Source organism: Takifugu rubripes, chromosome 12 (assembly GCF_901000725.2).
Source record: "Takifugu rubripes chromosome 12, fTakRub1.2, whole genome shotgun sequence".
Classification (NCBI taxonomy): Eukaryota; Metazoa; Chordata; class Actinopteri; order Tetraodontiformes; family Tetraodontidae; genus Takifugu; species Takifugu rubripes.
Window position 1 is genome coordinate 5240552 of NC_042296.1, and position 22773 is coordinate 5263324.

General features: G+C 46.0%; 1 protein-coding gene across 4 annotated transcripts; it reads left to right on the forward strand.

Annotated features, from left to right (window-relative positions):
- The first annotated feature begins 400 nt into the window (after window positions 1-400).
- nhsl3 (NHS like 3) lies at window positions 401-22554 on the forward strand. Of its 4 annotated transcripts, none has more exons than XM_011609045.2 (10): window positions 401-512; window positions 881-1215; window positions 16240-16398; window positions 16476-16519; window positions 16632-16761; window positions 17146-17253; window positions 17341-17489; window positions 17589-17786; window positions 17882-21263; window positions 21643-22554. In XM_011609045.2, exons 2-10 carry the CDS (start codon window positions 984-986, stop codon window positions 21681-21683), a joined length of 4443 nt encoding a protein of 1480 aa, XP_011607347.2. In that variant the 5' UTR covers window positions 401-512; window positions 881-983; the 3' UTR covers window positions 21684-22554. The 4 variants fall into 4 exon arrangements, with proteins under 4 accessions (XP_011607347.2, XP_011607348.2, XP_011607349.2 ...); XM_011609046.2 differs by having other exon boundaries at window positions 17592-17786; XM_011609047.2 differs by lacking the exons at window positions 401-512; window positions 881-1215 and adding an exon at window positions 6250-6675.
- The last annotated feature ends 219 nt before the right edge of the window (window positions 22555-22773 follow it).

Below are 22773 nucleotides of genomic sequence, written 5' to 3' on the forward strand. Positions count from 1 at the left end.
AGCTCAACCAAAAACCTCCCCTGTGCCTTCAGAGAACAAGGAGAAGGCTTGCTTTGATTATGGACATGCTGGACCAAGGTGTGAATGGTCTATTTCAAGTCCTGGTCATGCTGGGAGGGCAAAAGGTTGCTCTGCTGCGGGAGGTTGGACTGACTGCACCTGATCCCCGTAAAGGACGGTAGGAACAATGGAGACCGGGGTAGGGAACTACCGAGGACTCAAGCAGTGAAGGTAAATTCTAGATCCCAGCCGTCTGGAGTGCTGGGAGAAACAACCAGGGAAGCTGGAACTGGTGTGGCTAATTTCTAACAGAGGTGGGAGGAGAGGCTCGCTTTCATAGAGGGGGAGGGACTCCAGCGAGCATGGAGCTTCATTCACTGCATTAAACACACACACACACACACACACACACACACACACACACATACCCACACACACACACACACACACTGCAAAGCTGTTCTCAGCCAGAGAGAGAAGAGGGGAGCGGAGGAGAGGACAGCGCGCTCTGAGTAAGTTTCCAGCTTTGTCCTGTTGCACCATTTTACGGGGATTTTTACACATTTTGTGAAGCTAAACTGACATGAATTCATCCACCTCTGTTCTCACATCTGTCTGGATCAAACAGAAAGCGTACTTTTGTACTTCTAATACCTGACCCGAGCTTCTTTCTCTTCTCTCGTGCACTCGGACACATTTTTGCTGATGTGAACCACATGTCAGACACATGTACATGTATATGCAAAGACAGGGTGGAGGTCCAGGGAGATTTTAGATGGTAGCGTTTCCCTCGCTTCTATTTCCAGTATCAAATGCCTCATTTTTCTATCTGTCTATCTCACCCTTTCCCTCACTCCTGCTGGTCTCACTGTTGTCCCAGGTGGAGACAGACAGGAAGAATAGACACTCTGACCGAGGTCAGCATCGTTCCAGACAGAGGACACGCTCGTCCAGGTTGAGGCGTCGCACCCAGATCCTCCAGGATGTCCCGGAGGAGGTCTACAGGCGACCTGGTGCCCAGGGACATCTCTGAGGTCTTAGCCAGGGAGGCGAGGGCTCAGCGCGGGCAGAAGAAGTCAGGAGGCTCCCTGGGGCAGGCGTTCAGCTGGCTAAAGGGGAACCGAAAAAAGAAGAGCATCAGTAACGGGTTGAGGCACGTGGTTGTTGGTGGGATGGATGCTAAAGTGGGACTTCAGAACCGAGAACATGCAAAAGGTGGGTGAGTCAATATATATATAATTTAAATCTGGGGCGTTTTCTAGCCAATAGTCTTGTTGGTGGTGGCGGTGCTGACTCAGGGTTGTGCTAAATAAAGCATTTTTCGTTGCAATTTCAGGTTTTTCTGACCGCTAATTAAGTGCAACGTGCAACATTCATTGAAATGTTTTGGCATTTGTGTCCAATTTCAGATTATTTATGTTCAGGAATAGCTGAGCTGATTGTGAAACCCACAGACTGTCATAACTGCCCATGTTGACCTTTGGCATAGTTTAGCTAATTGTTTTGTGGTTTCTAATTCAGCGACTGTGTTTTGCTTCTGTTGAGCATTTCAAAACAACCAAAATGAAAGTCAGGTGATTTTTAAGAACGATCTTATATGACCCAAATCATGGATACCTTTAGCAACTGCTAATTGACTGGTTTGCATATAGAAGCTAACTCAGGATATGCTGAGCTTTCAGTTGAGGGAAAACAGCTGTACAGATGTAAATATTAGCGGTGCAGGTCCAAACAGAAGGGAATTTTCAGTAATATGTTTAATGTAACAAACTGACAGTCGAATATTTCTTACATTCATCCCCGACTTGTCAAGAATTGAAGCTTGGCCGCCGTCTTGGATTTCACAGTGCGATGTGATACGCACTCCTCTGGTGCTGCTGTCTGTGATGTAGAAGTCGTTCATCGCAATCACAACACGTCAAATAAGGTGCTCATACTCCGAACTGCTTAGATATCGACCTGTTGAAGCCACATTTTTGGCACCTTTGCTTTTCTGACAACTCGGGATGTGATGTTAAGACGAGTTTCACGCACACGCGTGCATGAAGCGGCGCAGGTCTGATCCCTCCGTGTGTTTACTGATGTGTTTTCTTGGTTGGCAGCACAGAGATTACCCAAAGTCCCTGTTTCCTGGGGTTGTTCCACCCCTAAAGCCATCCCTTTTCCCCTCCATCTTTGTGTTACTGTAGTAACTGTCCAACAGCTCTGAGAAATGCAGATTTATTGTCCTTCAGAACTTCAGAACTTTTTATGCCTAACCAGAGCCTTTGATGATGTCTTCTGCGAACTATTAACACTGGATCGCCAACAGTGACTCCGTGTTGAACCCAAAGACTAACTAGGGCTAATAATTCCCAACAAAGGATGTGGATGAGGACTGTACAAAAAAAATGTGTGGGAACATTCCGTCGCCCTTATGACCATATTCTGCTTTTGATATTATTTGTCTCTCCTTTTGTTCGCTGTTTTGTTCTCTGATTTAGTCAAGATTTGGTGTGTTGTTTTTTTTAAATCTTGCAATCTGTTTTTATCGGTAGAGGTCGCCAGTCGTTACAAACATTGGGTATAATGTCAATGTGATGAGCAGCAGGAAACAAATGTATAAATAATCATTGCTGAATGCGGGACAGGTAAATAAATTACTCCGTTGTACCATTCTAAGGTCTCTAATTATCTTTCGCCCCATCATTTTTTTGTAAATTCTGTATAAAACACTAAATGGGACCAACCAGTTCACTCACGAATCGCCATCATCAGACATTAAATTTAGTTTTCTGCAGCGACCTGATAGCATGTTGACGGTATTCAAAGTAAATCTGCTCTTGTCGCCCCCTGCTGGCAGTTTAGAGTCACCAAGTAAGCTAAGTGTCCTTGAAAGGAACACACAAGACAACAACACACCAAAGTGCAAGAGTATCTGTTTGTGTGTGTGTGTGTGTGTGTGTGTGTGTGTGTGTGTGTGTGTGTGTGTGTGTGTGTGTGTGTGTGGCAGCGTTGATGCCAGCTAGCTCCCAGAGTTATGCGATGAAGAGGAGAGATTACAGCGAATCACAAAGGCCCTTTCAACATTCAGAGGACTCTGAGGGTGCACACACTTTTTCTTTAATTAGAGCAACTTAATGACACACATACATACGCACACGCACACACGCCAGTCGCTCTCTTTGCCCACTCATGACTGCATATTGCTGTTTTTCATTTACTTCTCAAATTACTTAATAGCCTCTTTTCAGCAGTCCTTTGGGCGTGTTTGTCTTCACCCCTTATTATTGTGCAATCAGTGTGTTTAAACCCAGTTGTGTGCGAACATCCTCAGGGCTGTGCACGACCCGACGCAACCCCGTATCACAGCGTGATTCCGCGTTGGTGGGTCGGCCGCATATTGCCCGGCTTAGGGCGGCGCCGGCCCAGCGGAGGCGCTCATTACATCACCTCCACAAACACACACACGGGCACAGCGTGAACCCCCCTTTCCAACGTAGCTGCTTTGTTCAGCACAGCTCTTCTTTGGCCGCGGCCTGTTTGAGCTGTGAGGTCATTTCGCGCCGTTCCCTGTGCGCATCCATGTGTGCAGTCGTTCTTTCCAGCATCCGTGACATCACCCCTATGAGTGTATTTTGTTATTGGGCCGCAACTATAACCCGTGTTAGGATTTCCTGCCTGCACAGCCACATCAGGGGGTGTGTGCTTCATAAAGTGTGGTGCAGATTACAGACCTGGCAGGCTGATGGAACAGCAAAGAGGCTGTTTAACTGATAGAACAGTCTTATATCTATTACGAGCCAGGGCCCCTTTAATTTGGTCTGAAGGTCGTGAGCGGGAGGTAAAGAAATGTATGCAGCGCATAGGGAGGGGTGTGAAAGTTTAATGCCACTGTGCAGCGTTTTCTGTCAACATCATTCAACCCCCCCCTGCCCCCCCCCCCACACACACACACACACACATCAATGTGAGGTAATTTTACCTGCCTGTAAGCAAATACTTCCAACCCTCACCTGTCACCGTAGAGCTAAAGCCGCAGAGGGGAGGTAAACGTCTCCCAGGCAACGCCGTTGAGACGCTGTGGCAGTGATACAATGGAGTCTGATTGTGATGGAGTGAAGCCTAAACAGTGTTTGCGGTCATGTTCAGTGTGAGGATGTACGCATTGTGGCCGAGTACTCATTGGAAACTCTAGATGCTAGCATGATGACATGGAAAATCAAGGACTTTTCTGCAGCTAATGCCAGTCAATTTGCATCACATCATTGCGACATATTTCAAAAAGCCAGGTTAATAACACGCACAATCATAAGTTGCATGATCGTAGGACGGGTTTACATCTGAAGCTTCCCCCCAGAGATAATGTTTATGGATGTAGAAGTACCACATTTCTTTACAGACTATGGTGTGTTTTGATGTGGCTGGTGGGGGGTGGGGGGGTGGGAGACAGCTGGAAGACATTAATGTGGGACTGAAGCAGTGGGAGTCTGTATATAAATGGATATACAACCAATTTCCCCTTAACTGTGTGTTTCCAGTTACATAAGTTGTTGTAATCCACCTGTTGAGTTTTGTTTACCTGTTCCAGCTGCCTCCTCGCTCAAATGACAAAGTCAACAAGGTGTAAAATGACTCTGGCCCATATATGTCCAAATGACCCGTCGACCTTGGTCTCCCGCGTTCACGGCTGTTCGATTTGATTGACCTTTTCTGGCTTTGTGTCTCATGATGATTGCACCACCAACAAAAAATAAGAACTATGACTCCCAGGCTGCCACCAAATGTGATGAATAATTACTATACAGTCAAGTACCAAGGGAAAACCTTGTCACATGGTGCACACCTGAAGCTTGTGAAGAGGTTGTGCTGATTTTATTGTAAAACTGTAACTTCTAAAACTTCTCACACTGGGGTCAACCTGGTGTCAGAGAAAATAAATTCCTTCAAAACTGTTATTACACTTCCTGCCACTAGGTGGGAGTAATGCGCTGTTTCGAACGTGCAGGCTAAATGTAAAAATGCAAACATGTTTTATGGATTGCATCCATTAACATCCTTTCTGCAGTCTCACTCTGCCCTCAGATCCTCTCTAATCTAGATTACACACAGACTGAACCTGCAGGTTGTCTCTCCTGATCAATATTCAGCAGCCACTGAAATTCCCCTCATCAACAGCACACCACTCTGTTTACGCCCCATTTTAATGTATCTGGGGCATTTTTGACATGCTGTGTTGCAGCCAGAAGGTGAGCACAGAGCATCACACACATGCACAGCTGTACTCTACCAGCACGAACATACAGGGTGTGGTGCTGGTGCCGCTGCATGAAGAGGCAGCATCTCTCCTCGAGATCCGTTTACACTCTGCAGGAGTGATTTCACCCTCTTACATCTGTCAGATCTCTTCCTGTCATGGAAATGCAGCCATATACACGTTAGGAAATCCCCATCACACTCCTATTTCCATCCAGAAACCTGCTTCTATAAAAATTGTAAAATCTTCCATCTGACACAGTTAATAAATCTGCTTTTTATCATCTGTACAGATGAGAGGTTGGGGTGGAGGATGGGAGGGAATGTGTTCGCAATGACCATGAGCATGCGGTTCGTTCATCATCCTTCTCTCCTCCCTCACCTCCTCTGTTCTCTGTAATAAATCAGTGTTCTTGTGCCTTCTGACCCAGTTCTGTGCGACTGATATTGATCCACCGGCTCTGGGAGCATCGTCAGAATCCATCACCATTGTGGGGCATCCGCTGAGCATGAATTGATAATTCCAGAGTCTTCTTCTTTGGTTTTCTTTTCCTTCTTCTTTTTTTGTGAAAGTCGCTCAACACCTGTAAATACTATCTGAATTGTGGAGCATTGTGGTGGTAAGTCCTTCTCTCCTTGTGGTTTATCCATCTGCTGTTGGACAGGAATCTGTTTCTCCTTCGCAGCCGGGCCGTGACGGCATCTGTCAGCTTGGCTTACAAATGTTCGCAATAAAAAAGACAACTGATTAAAAATTAGCAGCAACTCAAGATTGTCAGCCAAGCGTGAAAAGTGTGCACATCATGTGGACCATTTGTATGTGTGTGTGTGTGTGTGTGTCTGTTTGTGTGGGTGTGTTTTTATTTCCCTCCTTTTGAACATTGTAAATTCTCAGCTGAGCAGCGTGAAGGCTTGGCTCTTGAGCTCAGTGATCTGGGAGGGGTGGGAGGGGCATTTTCACACACACAAGCACTCGAGCACACACACACGTACACACGCACGCGCACACACGCGTATGCTTGGCAGTGAGCTTGTCAGCGTTGGATGCTGATGTTGCTCCAGCAGCTGTTGCGGGACTGGAAGTGTGTCAGGACCGATCTGAGCGCCTCTCCGGCTCAGATCTGCACGTGTGTGTCGGTGATTTCAGCTGCGAGGGTTTAACTCAGGAGCTGGCCGGAGGGATTCAGGAGAAGCCGAGCTGCCACTGACTCAGGGTGCGTTTCCACGCCGCAGAAGGGACGCTGATGTAATGTTGCAGGGCGAAGAGATGTCAGACCCCCTTTAGGGGCTCCCAGGATCGCCCCAAGATGGGGAACAGCATACAGGCTAAAAAGAAAGTCCAGACTGAGGAAAACTCACCTGTGCGCTCCTCCACCAGCTCACAGAGGGTAAAATCTAAAGGCTCCTGGCTGTTTGGACGTCGAGACAAAGTGAAGACAGGTAAGAGAAACCCTTGAGGACAACACTGGATAATTTTAGTGCTGAAGGAAACAGGAATTTGTGTTGATGAATCCTACTTATTCAGCTATTATATGCAAGCCTGCACGTTGTATTTGCTGCAGAGGGACAGGACTCCCTAGAAATGTCCTTTTAAGACAGTTTTACCCACATGTGTCCTTTTGAACTGCTTTGTAATTGCATGTGTTGTGACCTGCGGTGTGGTCTGTCTCACGGTGATCATCGTCTCTGTTAAAAGTCCCCGGAGCGACAAAAAGCACCAGGCAAACAGGTTTAACGCAGACACAGAGAGATTCCCTGATAATCTCTCTGTGAGTGTTGACGGTTTCTCTTTCTCAGGCGGCGCCTCGTGCACAAATGACCTCTTCCTCCGTGCATCGCTTCTATTTTCATGTTGACAGAAAGCTAACTGGAACCAGCTCGAGCCCTTAAACTATGTTTGCTCGTGATTATGATGGTTTTTAACAGCACTTAATAAACAACTTTTGACATCCACTCACATCTTCTCCATTTTGACCTGTTTGAAAATTTAAAACAGAGCTCTAAACAAAGGTTCTTAGATTCAACATGTGTTTTACATCTTTCCTCCTCCTTTTTTCCTTCAAAGAACTGATGCAGATGCATTTGGCGTCCACCACAAACCTTGGTTGCCATGGTTTCCAACCAAATTGCCAGAGTTGCACTTGAATGCTGCTCATCAACAGCCTTCTGTTGTATTGTTTATGTGTGCGTTCAACATAATGAAGCTGGTTCTGCGAAAGATGTTTCAGTCGAATCTTCTCTAAGGGTGGTCGATGGGTCGGCGCGCCGTTTTCTGTTCCTCTGCCACGTTCACGGGGAGTTTATTCAGCCACTCGGGGTGTGAATGCATTCCTGCATTCCAGACAATCTCCTTACGCATGGGCAGCCATCCAGCACGCAAACCAACAACTTCTCTTTCTTCCAAATTCCTTTATTTTTAGTCACTTTTATTTGGCTACTTTGGTGCCACAAAAATGCCAGAATTGAGCCCGACCGAGGAGCTGTTAGGGTGGAAGCTTTGCCTCCGGAACGCAGCGGCCCTCAAAGTTGCGTCCACGTTGTCGATTCGCGAGCAACATGCGCAGAAAATGTGTCTGTGTAGCTACAGGAGCGCACAAACTCGGTGAACTGGACCCCTGTCTGTGCTCTTCCAATAAGCGTTATGGCAAGGTTCCAAAACCAGAAAACCTCACCAGTGTCCTTGGCTCGTCGCTGAAAATGTAGTTATGAATCAACTGGATGTCACACAAGGAGGTTAATTACCTGCAGTTTTCTTGTTCAAGGTCATTGAGGGACCCTTGAATATTTGCATAAAATTTGTTAGCGATGATGCTAACCGGAGATGTGGAGGCTCCAGCGGCTGATCTTAGCTCCACGTGAGCTCAGATTCTGCAGGGAGTCACGCACACACATTGATGTCACCCTCCTCGTTTTAAACCACAGCATCAAAATCACCCACCGAGTAAAACTAACAACTGCAACTGGTGAGAGAATTAAGGAATCGGATGAGACATTTTTAAAACTCACGCTAAAGGTGGGAAGGAAAAAAGACAGCACGTTGTTCAGGGTCATGCATAATTCAGGGACGAGGCCGACAGCAGATTTTTCCTGCAGTATTGGTAACGGCTTGTCTTGTGAAGGGTGTGATTTTCCATATTCCATTATCCCGCTGGCTAAGGCTCGTCTAAGCCTTTTGATTTCTGTAAGCTGGGCTAAGATGCTCTCGCCTTGGTTCTCCTTTGAAGATCTTCATTTACTGCGCGCCTCTGATTCCCCGCAGAGAGACCAGGCAACACAGTAGGATAAAAAGATGATTTTCCAACCGTGCTCTCTACCCCTCCTACTCCCATCTCGCTCTTTTATGTCCTGTTGCTCTTCCTGGCTGCTACGTATGCTGATATCTGTAGAAACACACAGAAATCCTCATTCCCTTCAGTGAATCAGCATCTCTGTTCCTTTCCTTCACTCTCTGTCAGTTATCTAATGTATCTGTTCACAGCAGTTGTCTTAAAGGTGCCCTGTTCCTCTTGGCTTTAATTGTGGCCATCATTTTTTCACCTGTGACCTCTTGTCCTGTTGTGCCGGAGGGTTTCTCCTCTTCCATCCTCTCCCTGTATGGCAGCGTGTAATTATGGTCAGTCTTCATTCCCTGCTGCTAAATGTGGCTCAGAATTTCAGGATTTCAGCTCCAGACTCTCAACAATTGTCTCAGGATCTGTCCCAAAACCACAGCATCTCGTGTCCGAACTCCGGGCCTTAACTACGAGGTCAAGGCATCTTGCTTGCTGAATGGAACGCTGCACCGTCACTGTATCGTCATGGAGACAGGGTGTTCAGATGATTCTGTATTGGGTCAAGCATGTTTCCTGCATCATCGCTGGAGCAGGCTGGACTGTCGACACATGCACAGCATCCATTTTGCAGCTTTCCATCTGAAAGGTCATTATTCAGGGGTCATTATATAGCCCCAGATCTAGTTTTGTCTGATGTTCTTCTCTCTGGCGTGGATGCGTCAAACTGTTCGCACGAGACTTTTTCAGGTCCATTACGAGCATCTCAGAATGCGGCTTCCCAGCACGTTTTCTGTGCTTTTTCACAACAAATGTGTCAAAATGGTCTGGACTTGTTTACCAGCGTGGGGATTAGTTTGTTGGCCGTGTATAATGGGATGAGGGTGGGAGTTTCTGCTCCCCAGATTAGCAGAATGAGATGCTTCCTTTGAACAGGAGGCCAAAATAAAGGCGTCTGCATATTTCTCCGTTAATTTATTTAAGTATGTTTGTCTGTTTGTTACACGTGCGATGAAAACAGGGTTCATCAGTTCAGGGCTAATGTGTTCCGTGTGATTCAGATGACACATCATCAAATTCACTTAAGGCTGTCGATCTGCCTGCTTGCCCCTCACCTCAGGAGGAGCCTGGCTGTTTCCTCAGTGGCAGAAAGGCCCAGTGTTGTATTTCAGGTCGTTACAAGGCTTCGATATCCATTTCCCGTGAGTCAGCATTTCATCGCACAAAGTTTAAATCCATTATAGTGGACAGAGAGGCCATGTACAGCAAAGAACAAGGGGTGATTGTCTCCGGGAAGGAATGTCTGGACGTCTTTACAAACTCCACGAATTAGAAGGAGAGCACGAAATGATGTAAATGACATTTTAGGGGGGTCGAAAAAGTCAAATGCTGCTGTGTGTGTTTTGATTCATGAGACTAAAACCAGAATGGGTCATTTGATGCCATTATAGCAGCTGTAAAACGGTCACGTTGGGTGACGTGGAATAATATAAAAGATTTCCAATAAATTAGGATTATCAGTGTGATACTTGAGTGGTCAGAGCCAGCAAAGGCTGCTTAAAGCTTATTCTAACTGAGTAACACCGAACCTCCCCTGGTAAATAACAACCTGCTGTATTTAAAACCAGCTAGTTAAGAAATGACAGTCTTGAAGGCCTTGCTCCTGTCCTGTCCTGTTCCTCTGTGAGGTCAACCTGTGGGCCTCTCATCAACCCATCAATCATACTAAACAAGACCATTTGGCACGTCTGGAACATACCCTCAAATAACCTGCAGCACAGCACTTTTCCCTCATTCCAGCTGTTACCCAATAACCCACCTTCATGGAACGCTTTGTCTGAAGTGCAGGCTGATGTTCCCTTACTGGGGTTTATTTCAGGTTCCTGGCGCCCGTCCTCGAAACGTGCACGAAATAATTTGAGGCCCTTTTTGCGGCAGCGTTACACTGGTACCCAGCTCTCATGGCGGTTTGTCTGGAGGCCTTTGGTTCTCTTCGTACCCTCTAATTTTCCAGGGTGACCCGGGGGACTCCTAAACTCACTCCCACGGCAATTTGGCAACAAATAGATTTATTATCTTGCTTCTGAGCTGTGGAAGATCGCAGCAAACAGAGGGCCCACTGTGTCCCCGCTCTAAGCCATTCACATCTTTATCTTTGTTTACAGAGTGCTCAGTTTGGCTCACCAAAAGCTTTTAATTTGAAGTGACAAGGAGGGAAAATAAACTCTCGCCCACCTTGAGGGAAATTACCCAAAATCCCCTTATCAGGAAGGGAAAGCTTGAAGAAGAAGGATCGAGGCACAGGAGGATAACGCGTAAAGGAGTGACAGGTGCTGCTATTCACCCCCGCTGGGTGTTGCAGCGGCGAAGTCTCTGCAGACGTGTCCGCAAGTGCGATCGGCGTCAGAATGCAGAAGTTACCGCGGCGTGGCAGCACGTGGCTCAGGAGAACCGATCCAGTGGAGCTTTCCAACATGGCGGCAGTAATCTGGTCATTGAAGTGCACCTCTGTGACATCCAGGTAAACGTGGTTTACCTCTGATTGGCTCCATATCGGGAATATGTGGCAGTTAACGGACGCCAGGTGGATGAATATTGAGTAAAACTCACTTTACGATGCAAAAATTTGCATTTGTTACCAGTTACCAATGTCTAACTGGTGCTTCTCTAATTTGCAACACAGCAGAGGTCTCCTGAGAACTCCTGTGGGTGTGTGTGACAGACACCAGCCTGACAGGAGCATCTCATCTCACTGTGGCAAAAGGAGACGTCCGAATTAATGCACGGGACATTAACCAAGAAGCCCCAACCTTCATCTCTGAGTGCGCCTGTTGTAGCCCATAAATGCTGTTCATAGAATTAAAATGGTTGCCTGTTTCCCCGACGAGTGAGCACAGCTTTGGGTTCTGGTGACTGTTGGCTCCACTGACCTCCAGCAGTTCCGTCCACCCCAACATTTAATGGATCATCACTAGCACCTTCACCTTCTGTATAAACCCAAAACTCTGCGCACAAACCAACCACCATCTTTCCTCCCTGTCTCGTCCTACTTTTCCCCTCTTTGTCCTCCGTTTGATGTCTGTTCTAACTGCTACCTCTCTTCCCTTTTTATCCTACTTGCTCTCTAAGCCCCCCACAGGAAATCAGAAATTCAGTCCAATCATGAGATGTGACGAAAGAGCGTCCGGTGATTTATGTCCTCCCCTTTGTCACACTCGTCATCCCACCATGCCTTGAGGGAGCCCGTTGGCCTTCTCTCCATTTGGTTGGGAAACAAAAGCAAATTATTCTAATCTAACAGTTCGTGTTTCGCTCACCGGGTGCGGTGCCAGATATTATCATAACACAGTGCATGAAATATTGCCCTGGATGCATGTTAGCAACACTCTTCCTTAATACAACAAGGGGGGTTCCATAAATCAGGCCCACCAGAGAGGCCCTGGAATACAAATCAGGGGAACAGCAAAAGTCTTGGTGACTGTGTGTGTGTGTGTGTGTGTGTGTTCATGGGTGTGTCGAGTAAGATGAAGGTTTCATCACATGTCGACCTTTTTTCTTTCCAGTACTCTGGCATCTTTACTACCTGCTCCTCCTGGGATGGAAAAGAGCCCAGAATATCGCCATGGTCACGCAGGCTGTTGTGTTTAAATGCATCTTAATGTACTTTTGCATGACCAGGCATTGATATCAAACTGTCTCAGGGAACTAGATTCTGGGTTTCGAACAAATAATTGCTTCGTTTTTAACATTCCAATTGTTTTTCCTGTCTTCTGGCCAGAGGTTGAGCTGAGGACAGATGAGCTAATGGATATAACAGCTAATTTACAATAAGTTTGTATATGAACAGAATAGCAGCAGAGTCTGGGTTTGGTAATTCCTCTAAGTTATATATCACATTTAGCTGCTTGTCCCTCTGGCATCAGTATAATTAAGCCTGTTTGTATGTTGATCGGTGGGCCCACCCTCACATACTGATCTCTGCAGCGCTCTCTAGTGGAGTAACTTGTTATGGTAGGCTTTTAAAAAGTTCCACTCTAGTCTTGCTTTTGGGACTATAACATAGAGATGTCAAATAAACAGGACTCCAGATTTTGAGATTAGTACCAGACACCTGTCAAAATCAGCAAACAAGTCCATAACAGAAAGAAATCCACATTCAAACCCAATGATTTAAACACAGGCCATCTAACAGGACACAAGGAAAAGCCACAACACTGTTCCAAAAAGCTGTGTGGCATAGGAGGGTAGAAGAGGGAGGGTTTAAATACACTGGAATAAGTGGGGACAGGTGAGACACATGAGGTTTAATTACAGAGGCAGGAACTGGGAGGACAGGACAAGAAGCCCATCAACTGAGAACCAATAAAGACAGAGAAGACAGATCCTAATGAGAGAGATTAATTGATGCTCCCATATTAACCTAATAGGAAACCACATTAAAATGTGCTCTGTCTGATTCCACCTAAAGAAAGTAATAAATCAGTTTTGTGAAGTTCTTCATTGGCGCGTGTGCTCTTTGTCCTTTGACACTCCAACGGGCCTCTTTTTGTTAACTGTGGGTCCTGGTCCACCTAAATAACTCAGCCATTTGGTACAGTTGCTTTATGATGTTATCTCAGCACAATGAATTCGATATTTAAGCAAGGCCACAGGTCCAATTAGCAGCCAGGAATTTTAATCTTTTGGAAATGCACATTAGCACAAAGTTACCATGTTGGGGGGGGGGGTATTTTGCTTCTCTGGTGGAATGGTGTGGTTGTGTGATCAAAAGCTTTTCAAGCGCGTCGCTCCCCTCTGCCCTCTCCCCCAAGACCAGATGGTGTCTCTTTAGGCCCTCTAATGAATATTGATATGAGGGGTCCTGGTTAACAACAGGGGGGTTGTATAGGCTGGCCCACAGATCCCCAAACTTGGCTCTTTTATTATCGGTTTTCCATGAGGGGACTGGGATGTTGAGTGGATTTATTTTAGAGAAAGGCCATTTGGAACCTGTAGAGCCACATTTTAATGATTCATATAAACGGGATTAGTTTCATCAGATGTTTTGGGTGAAATGGAAAATAAGTGAAAGAGAAAAACCAAAGATGATTGTTGACAGATGGAAAGGAACTTTGTGGAGCGAGGTACCATTAAGTGAAGAGCTGGGCAGGTTGGGCCACATGCAGGATTAATCCTTTGGCTGGACTCCCATGTTTAAAACTGCTCTCCTTCACCTCTAAAACAAATGTCATATACACTGATTTGACTGTAAATTGTTGAGGGGGATTCCATTCATTTCTGTAATTAAAGGATGAGGGTATTTGAGGGTATTTGCCCTGTGGCCCAGGAGGAGTCAGCACCAGATTAGAACTCATGAGAACCAGTGGTGCTTCTTTAGCAGGGAAATAATCCTGGCTCCCTGCAGGAGAAGCATCATATTGTATTTATTTAGGGAATATATTAAACAAGTTGGTGTTGTATTTCATCCCCTCTGCAGCTTGTCAGGAAACATTAGCATGCAATCAGAGACTCGTCACCGCCTCACACACACACACAGAAGCTGTAATGTTGGGCCTGTACAGCTATTTATAACTCAAACCTTTGTGAATCTGTGTGTGTGTGTGTGTGTGTGTGTGTGTGTGTGTGTTGGGGGACAGAGGAATAGAAAGATGTAAAGGGCATGGAGCAGGAGAGATGACACCAGAGCTAGAAAGGCCGTGAAGTGGCATTTTTGTTTTTTCACTGCGAGGACCCAACCTCTGCTGTCAAACTATCACCCAAGACGTCCTGAAATGAGGACACAAGAGTGTCAGATGGCTGCTGAGGGCTTTCATTAAGGAAATGACAGCATCAGAAATAGAGTTGAGGGCTACATTCAACAAACTGCCCTCAGTTCTGAAGCCAACGCTTATCTTCTGTATAAGCCCTCACCAGTTTTCATGTTTCACTTCTTTTGGATCTCAACTGTCCTCAAGGAAGACTTAGAAAGAGTTAAGCTTGACACACTTAAGTGCATTATGTGTGCACGCAGCCGCACGTGTTGGTCTGCACTCAACAAAAATGGGGGTGTGGGTGAATCCCTGATTGCCAAATTTTGACAGCCGGTTTGCTGGTGGTGATGAGGAGGTCTTCATTTGACAATAGAGCACGAATTAAGCAATAGAGAGAGGGAGAGAGCAGGGGGGAGGGAGTGAGGGTATCAGACTCAGGGATAAGGCAGCTGGTGCAGGCTGCCTGGCTGGAAGCAGAGCTTATTGTGCACTTGTCCCTGCAGAGGCATCCAGCCTGCTTTTGCTCTCCTTGTTGTGCATTTCTCAAAGAGAAGTACCACCATACAGTTATTTTTACTCTCGAAAGTTGGATTTTTATCATCGTGGACTGTTGCTTTATCTGTAGTTTGATTTTTGATGTATGTGCCATGGCGTTGCTGTAGGGATGGTGGTCTACTTGAAGAGCTTCCACTCTCTGCTGTCCGTCTTCAAAAAGAAGGGTGAGTTCTGACTCGCATTGAGGAGCGTATCGGGCTGCAGCCTTGACTTTAGGCTGCAGACGGTGCTAAATGCACCAAAAATACCTGTAAAAGTTTACATTTACGGTTGACCAGCCCGTAAAATATATTTGCCTTGGTGCAAAAATGGATCCTAAATCGCTGATTTTGTGTGGGTCACTGTGGCATGCAGTAATTAGCGGTCAAAGCAATTTACGGGGGTCTTCTCTAATGAGATGAAAAGCTTATCTGGCTTCCTTGACAATCGTCTAAATCGACCAAAAGCCCCAAACCTCCCACGGGGTCTGTCGGAATCTCATCCGTGGCTGCTTTACCAGTTAATTAAGACTACACCTGAAATCTGAGCATTTTGCTCAGTGCTGCGTAAAGATATTTGTGTCAGCTTCCTGGATTGCATCAGGCAGGCCCGACCAAGCTCAAGTTGACCCACGATTTTCCCACAGTTCCACACAGGTGAGGCCATTGTACCTGTGCTAGCTCAGATGTGCCAATGTGGCAAGAGAGAGGCGGGTAGCTTACACTCAGGCCTGTACAGTATGTCTACAGTGGCACAGTGTTAACGAACCAGATAATGTGATGAGAAACATCTATCCACTCTGTAAAACATAATCTGCTACATTACAACTTCTTCTTCTTCTTCATGTCCTTCTGCACTGGTTTCGTTTACACTCACCACAGTTCTCACACTGGAAGGGGGGGTGGCAGCGGCATCTTTAAATACAGACAATCCAGCTTATCCAATCCACTGTAGAGTCAGAGAGAGAGAGATTCTGCAGATTAGTGCTTAGTGCGGTGAGTCTGCTGAGCCTGGGATGTCTGCCCACCAAATGGCTCATCTCAGGAGATTTTGCTGGTCACAGGTGCACAGAGCAAATCACGAGCATGCTGGGTGAAGGTGTGGAGGATGGACGTGAAGCTGATAAATGGCAAAGGAACATCTGTTGAGTGGTGATGTCACCTTGGCGGGGTTAAGCATAAGTAAAGACTGGCAATGAAAGAATGGAACTAATTAAGAGAAAATGGACATTTGAGTTGGCCTTGTGGCAGGACGAGGAACGACTCGGACAGAGCAGGTGGTTTAGACGTCTTTATTCTGCAACCAGCAGACCAACTCTGAATGGCGCGTTGGACAGTGCATCCAATCAAGGGCTAACCACGCCCATCACCCCATGCATCACCTGGGTGTGAGATACACCCAAATGTGTCCGCCACAGCCTCTCATTTTCCCCAATGCTTTTCCCATTACAGCTGGGCTGAAGGGGGCTGAGAACCAGAAGAGGTTGGCCGTGCACTACACAGCATCGCAGCACTACCAGGAGAATGTTTTTATTGAAGGTAGCAGGCCTCAATACCTGGAGGACCTGCACTCTGAGGCCCAGGAGGGACTCAAGATACAACAGCAAGAAGGTCAGATATCAAACTACAGAAGACGCAGTAATAGATGAGCTATATTTAACTTGTGATGTGTTCTTCGTGGTTGATAGAAAACAAGAATGGACTGAATTTCCCCGATGATGACAGTGTTGTTGTAAGTTATATGGGAATGACCTATTTTTTTGAAGCATTACCTTCCTACGTAGCCAAGTATTCTATGGCATTAAAACCCCCTGTGTGTGTTTGTATGTGTGTGTCCCTTATAGTCTGGAGATACTCCACGTCCGGAGCAAGATATCAGCTCAAATGACGGAGTTTGCTCTCCGGAGTCAAGGTCCATCACTGGGAATACTGATACCGCCATAGTCTCCGCCAGGCCTGTGCTCACCCGCCAAGGTAAACGAGTAGACTGGAGGAAAGACATGGAAAGGAAGCATCCGTATCTCATCAGTCTTCTGAAAATAGGAGCTCATCATAGTTACAATCTGTCCGTGAATGCATTTTGAGCTTTTGTCCTTTGGCATTTGCAGTTTTATGAGTGGTCAAGAGTGACTCATTTTGCACACTCGTCCCATATTCAGCTGCTTGGTGGTTTCGCAGATTTGGTGTGCAATAAAAGAAAAAGGAACACAGGCACGCACTTTTTTTATGGCTCATGCATTCTTAAGCATCACAAGACGGCAGCAGAGGCAACCACACCGGAATGTTTGCTGGGCTTCAGAATCTGTGTTTTAGATTTCCTCCCTGCTCCGTGATTGTGATTTCTTCTTTGTCCCTCAGGGTCGACCTTCAAGCCGCTGAATTCAGTTAAAAGGTTAGACAAGAGCAAGAAGAGGAACAGGAGGACCACCATCATGGGCATTCCCAACCAAGTTCAGAAAGAACTCGGTATATCCAAACGTCATCCTAAAGCCATAGATACGGTATCATGTGTCCTTCATGGTAAATATATAAAGACATTTTTCCTGTTTCCAGCACTGCACAGAAGCTTTCAAAAAGCTCAGCACCACAATCAAGATGAACCACTCACAAACAGCCACTCAGGTGTTGTTATTACTGAGATTGATGGCGAGAATCCAGTAGCAAAGAAAGGGGGAGCCAGGGTCCACCTCTCATCACTGGAGGTAAGGAGCTCTGCAGAAACGATTCATATATCCATAATTCTAAATATCCATAAACAGTTTGAGAATCTTTCATGCTCGATATCCTCATTTGTACCAAAGCAGGCAACCAAAGATGAACAGCTGCTGAGAAAACACATGGGAGAAATGTACCACGACGATCACTCTTCGGACCAGTCTGGTTTCGGGTCCCATTTCAACCACCTAAACCTGAGACCCAAATCTCTTGCTGTACCTGGCATGTCTTCGTCTTCCTCCTTATCTACTTCAATGTTGTTTAGCTTCCTTCAGGAACCTCAAGTAAATCAGTTCCTTGTTTTTGGACATTATGAATCTCATTGCTTACCATCTTTTTGGCTTTGCCTTTGAAACCCTTGTTTTTCTGTTTGACCTAGGGTCCAGTGATGTCCATATCTCCTCAGGCTGCCTACCTGTCAACAATAATTCCAAATGCTGTCTTGCCAGCCTCAATCGAAGTAATAGAAATTGATCGGAGCAGCAGCCGACCATTTGGAAATGGTATAAAATATAGCAGCAGTGTCCATACTGTAAGCAAAACCAGCCTGACATCCAGAGACTCATCAATCAGCCCTTTGTTGTCTAGAAGGTCAGAGGCTGAAGGGTCCCAAACTGACAATTCCCAGGATTCAACAACGTCCATTTCAGAGTCAAACTGGAGCAAGTCAGAGTCTTCAAAGACCCTTTTTTCAAACTCCTCCCCATTATCCCCAGGTGTGGCACCAGGTGTCACACCTGGGGATAACTCATTGAAAAAGCACCAAAATGGGCAGGAAGGCCATAGGGGGCAAAGTACTGGAAACCAAGACCCTGTTACTCTCCATAGCTCTTTAAGCATGGTAAGCAGCCATAGCTCTTGTAGTAGAAGTGTTACAGATCAAGGATCTGAGTCTGGTCTTTCTGGGTCCATGGCTACTGCAGAAGATGAAAAGTCCAAACTGAATTTTGCAAGGAGTCTGTCAGTTATGAAGAATAAGCAGCCACCAGCACCTCCCCGGAGAACAAATTCTCTGCACAATAACAAGATCAGGAGTAATGGACGAATTCTGGTGGAAAGAACAGTGGTGAGTGGTACTGGGTCTGGAGAGGTAGCCAATGGAATACACAGTATTGAAACAAACAATAAAATTGAAAGGGTCTCTCGAGGCAGCGGTACAATCCAAACAAACTCCAATGGGTCCAGCCATGTAGATGCTTCTTCCAGTCCTGTGAGCCCCACCCCATCCTCTTGTAATGAGGGAGGAAGAGCAACCCAATCTAACAACTCTTCGCCACAGAAAATGCTCCCAGAAGAGGGTAAATTTGAACGCACCATTTCTCCTTCCAGTGGATATTCCAGTCAGAGTGGCACACCAACGCTTTCTCCAAAAGGGATCTCCCCGGCTTCCCCTGACAAACAGAATAAGAAACCAGCCAAACCAGAGAGATCAGTCTCTCGAGCCTCATCCTCAGCGGATTCTCCTTCCTCCTCGCTGACATCTTTATCGTCTAGTATCTCAGAACCATTAAATCAAGATGTTGCCAGATGTAGTCCCAGCTTGCCTCCAAAAGGATTACAACCAACTACTGCTGCCACAGAGATCTCTGCAAATACCATTTCTTCATCTTTGATTGACGTCAAAGAACTACTGGACATCCCATCCCCTCCAAAAGTAAAAGCACCATGTCCTCCTCCACCAGAGGTTTGGACTCACAGCAGGCGCTGTTTTGACCTCCTCTGTGGACCCGGCCCAAATCTCAGCAGAGCACCGCAGAAACCAGCAAAGACACTGGATATTGCGGTAAAACCGGCTGGAACCCAGACCAAAAACAAAGAACAGACGCAGGTTTCGGTCAATAAACCAATATCCGCTGCCTCATGTGTCTCAACGCAGCTGACAGAACTTAACGTGACACGAACAACAACCGATCCTGAAGGTTATCACAAGGAGCTAGAAAAGACAGAATTTCCAACAACTGAAGAGAAGGTGGAAGCAAGTGTTCAGACACAGGGACAGGGAAGTAGCAATATAATTAAAGAACGGGTGAGTCCACAGATCGGTCCGAAAAAAGGTCCCCCACCTGTAATGAAAAAACCCAATATTGCATGGAGGAGAGAAGATGTGATGTCAACAGAGCCTCCAGCAGATGGAACAAAGCAAGAAATAAGCGGGGGTGTTGCAGTAGATGTCATTACCCCAGCTGAGGCCCAGGCATACAGCCAAAATGGGATGGACAAGAGTGAGGCTGCATCGAGCAAAGTGCCTCCTACCCTGGTCACACCATCGCCTGCTCCTCCCCCAGTGAATCCACCTTCACCTCCTCCATCAAGACAGACACCACCTCCATCAGCATCACCACCACAAGCCAAACTGTCAGATGTACAAGAGGATGTCCATGTTGCAGATTCCTCCTGGCCACCTCCTCCACCTCCTTTGGAAGGGGAGTCGGTTTTTGATGGGGGAGATGAGGTGGATTTTCCTCCACCTCCTCCTCCACCCTTCATGACTGACAGGGTGACAGATATGATGGATTATTCTATCTCAGGCTCAACAGAACCAACAGATTCTGGGCAGACACTTCAGGGCTCAATTGAGGCTGAGAGAACCATCCATGACAACATTCCAGATCTCCCCGCTGTTGTTCCAGAAAGCATAGCTGATGTCAGACCAGGGGATGCCCTGACATGTTTGGAAGGTGATGTTGGGAATGACATTTCTTCAACATGTCTCCAAAACATGTCTGTTTCTGACAGAGCTCCACCTCCATCTGTGGATTTTACACCTGTTATAAAACCAGAGAACCTAGGATCTGCTTCAGTTCCACCCAGTTCTGTGCCCGACTGTCAGCAATATGAAAATCAGGCTCCTTCTGAGACTCCTTTGAGTTCCCAAATTTCAGGTAATGCCCCACTAGCACCCCCGCTGCCAGCAGAGAATTTAACCCATGGGGTTAACTTCCGAAGGCAGCCCGGTGTATCAAATTGGGATACTAGGAGTAAGGACCTTCTTTGCCGCCACAAGAGTGCACCTATTCCCAAAGAAGATGCTAATATCCCTCTTGTCACCCCCTCCCTGCTTCAGATGGTTCGTCTCAGGACAGTTAGCATGACTGAAGAGCAGATAATTGCCCCTTCAGAGGACAAGTCAACAGCCCAGGGAGATGCAGTTACAGAAAATTACCAAGTTGCCATCCCTGGACCACAGAGCACCCCACAAAAGCCCATCCGCAAGTCTCTCTCTGTAAAATCTCCACCACTATCAGGAAAAACATCTACTGTGCAGCTTAGCGCTCCTTCCATGCGATTACAAGAAGCCATACGTATGAAAACAGCCGCAATGTCTCTAAGAGATGGTCTTCCATCCCTGCTGGGTGTGAGACCATCCGCTCAGGGCTGTGCTGGTGAACAGAGTTTTCTGTCCCTGAAATTGCCTGAAGGCTATGACTTGCATAAGTCCCCCGCCTCTACTGCCAGCTTTATCTTCTCCAGGAGCACAAAAAAGGTTGTCATAGAGACTTCCGCTTCCTCTTCTCCAGAGGCTCAGGCAAGCCTGAAGCAAAGTTTAGCGGCTGAGCTGATGCAGTTGTCTGATCAGTCAAAGGTCATCTCCAATGGCGGGTTGAAGTCTGAAAAAGTCCCACCACCAGTAGCCAGAAAACCAAGTCAAGGGTGCATCGGTTCTTCACCAACACGCCTGATCTACTCGACAAAGGGCTGTGAGATTGATGAAAATGCAGGGAGGCAACGTGCGAGAGCGATGACGTCTCCAGAAACAACAAGTAAGCACCAGTTTTCAATCGTTATCCAAGCAGAAATCATTTTCTGCATCAGTGTGTTTCAGCCCGCTGAGTGTTAAAGCCATGATCCAGTGACGAGGCAAATCAATAACAAGCTTCAGCTGACTTGAAGAAATGAGAAAGCAGAACGCTAACTTCTGCACAATCTTGTACAGTGAAGGGGTCCAACGTTGCCTTTCAAGGCCTGTTTCTTTGTACAACATAAGAGCACAAGCATGTGCTTCAGTTGGCCATAACCAGAATCTTGTGATCTCGTCCCAGTAACTCGATTATTTAGGCCTGAAAACTCATTATGTGTCTTCCTGTAACTGCGCTCTGTTGATGTCATCGTGTCTAACATCCTCTCATCTTCCCATTTTAGCAACAAGAGTGACGGCGGATACGATCGAAACACTGTTTTGAAAGTACTGCATCATGGTGATGGGGGATGATATTGACCACAGCCAGGACTGACGTTACTGAGGGACTCTTGTCTTTTCTCCAAAAGCCTTAGCCAGTGATGGCCTTCTTTCACATTTATGCAAAAAAAAAAAAAGACACAAAAATCACTTCAAATCTCTTATGTTAGCTTTATTCCAGAGTATTTTTCTAAGATGTATTAAGCTCCCCAGGATGACACAATCTAGTGTAATTCAGCTGCATTTGTAAATAGTTGGCTTGAGTGACAGCGCCTCTCAGAGGTAGAATTAAGCACTGCAGGTTTTTTTCTGATTCTTGTTCCTGTTGTGATGTAAAAGCTCTTCAGAAAAATAAAATCAATGTGTAGATGCTAACTCTGTTCTTAACAACCGATTTACACCATGTTGGTAGATAATCTGTAGCTATATTTGGGAAAGACATGGTTTTTAAGGCACTTTTGCAAAGCTGTGTTTGAAAAAGATACAGAAAAAGGTTCTCGTGTCATTTACGTGCAACTATCTACCAACTAGTACAGATCAGCGACGCATTTTTTTTTCTATTTATTTGTGTGGTTGTTGCTACTTGTGCCGTCACCTGTCAAATCTTCACTATTTAATAATCTGCAAACCACTTTTAGGGCTGTGGATGATACACTGGAGTAGATTTTGTGCAATGTCAGCATCTTTAAAATTGCTTTCATTCATTTAAACTTTGGCCCATGCCTTTTTAGTGGAAAGCCCATCTTTATTTGCACAAAAAGCTTTGCAGCATCATTGATGAGTGGAGTGAATTATACTGACTCTTTGTAATGGGTCAAAAATAAAGCATTCTGTACAGTTATTACTTCTATAAATAAAATCTACACCTCTTGAAATCTGCCTGCGTGGTCTTTAATGGGACACTAGTGATGGGACGATGATACCTCAAGGAGTGTATTGACACACTACACAAACTGTGTCGGCACTGTATTGATACGGTGTTGGTCACCCACTAGTGACCCCTGCAGTAGTTATAAAATGATTGCAGGTAAAGGAATTCCTTGTTTGCTAAACTGAGTTGGTATGTAAAATATAGCAAATTTGAGTTACAATTC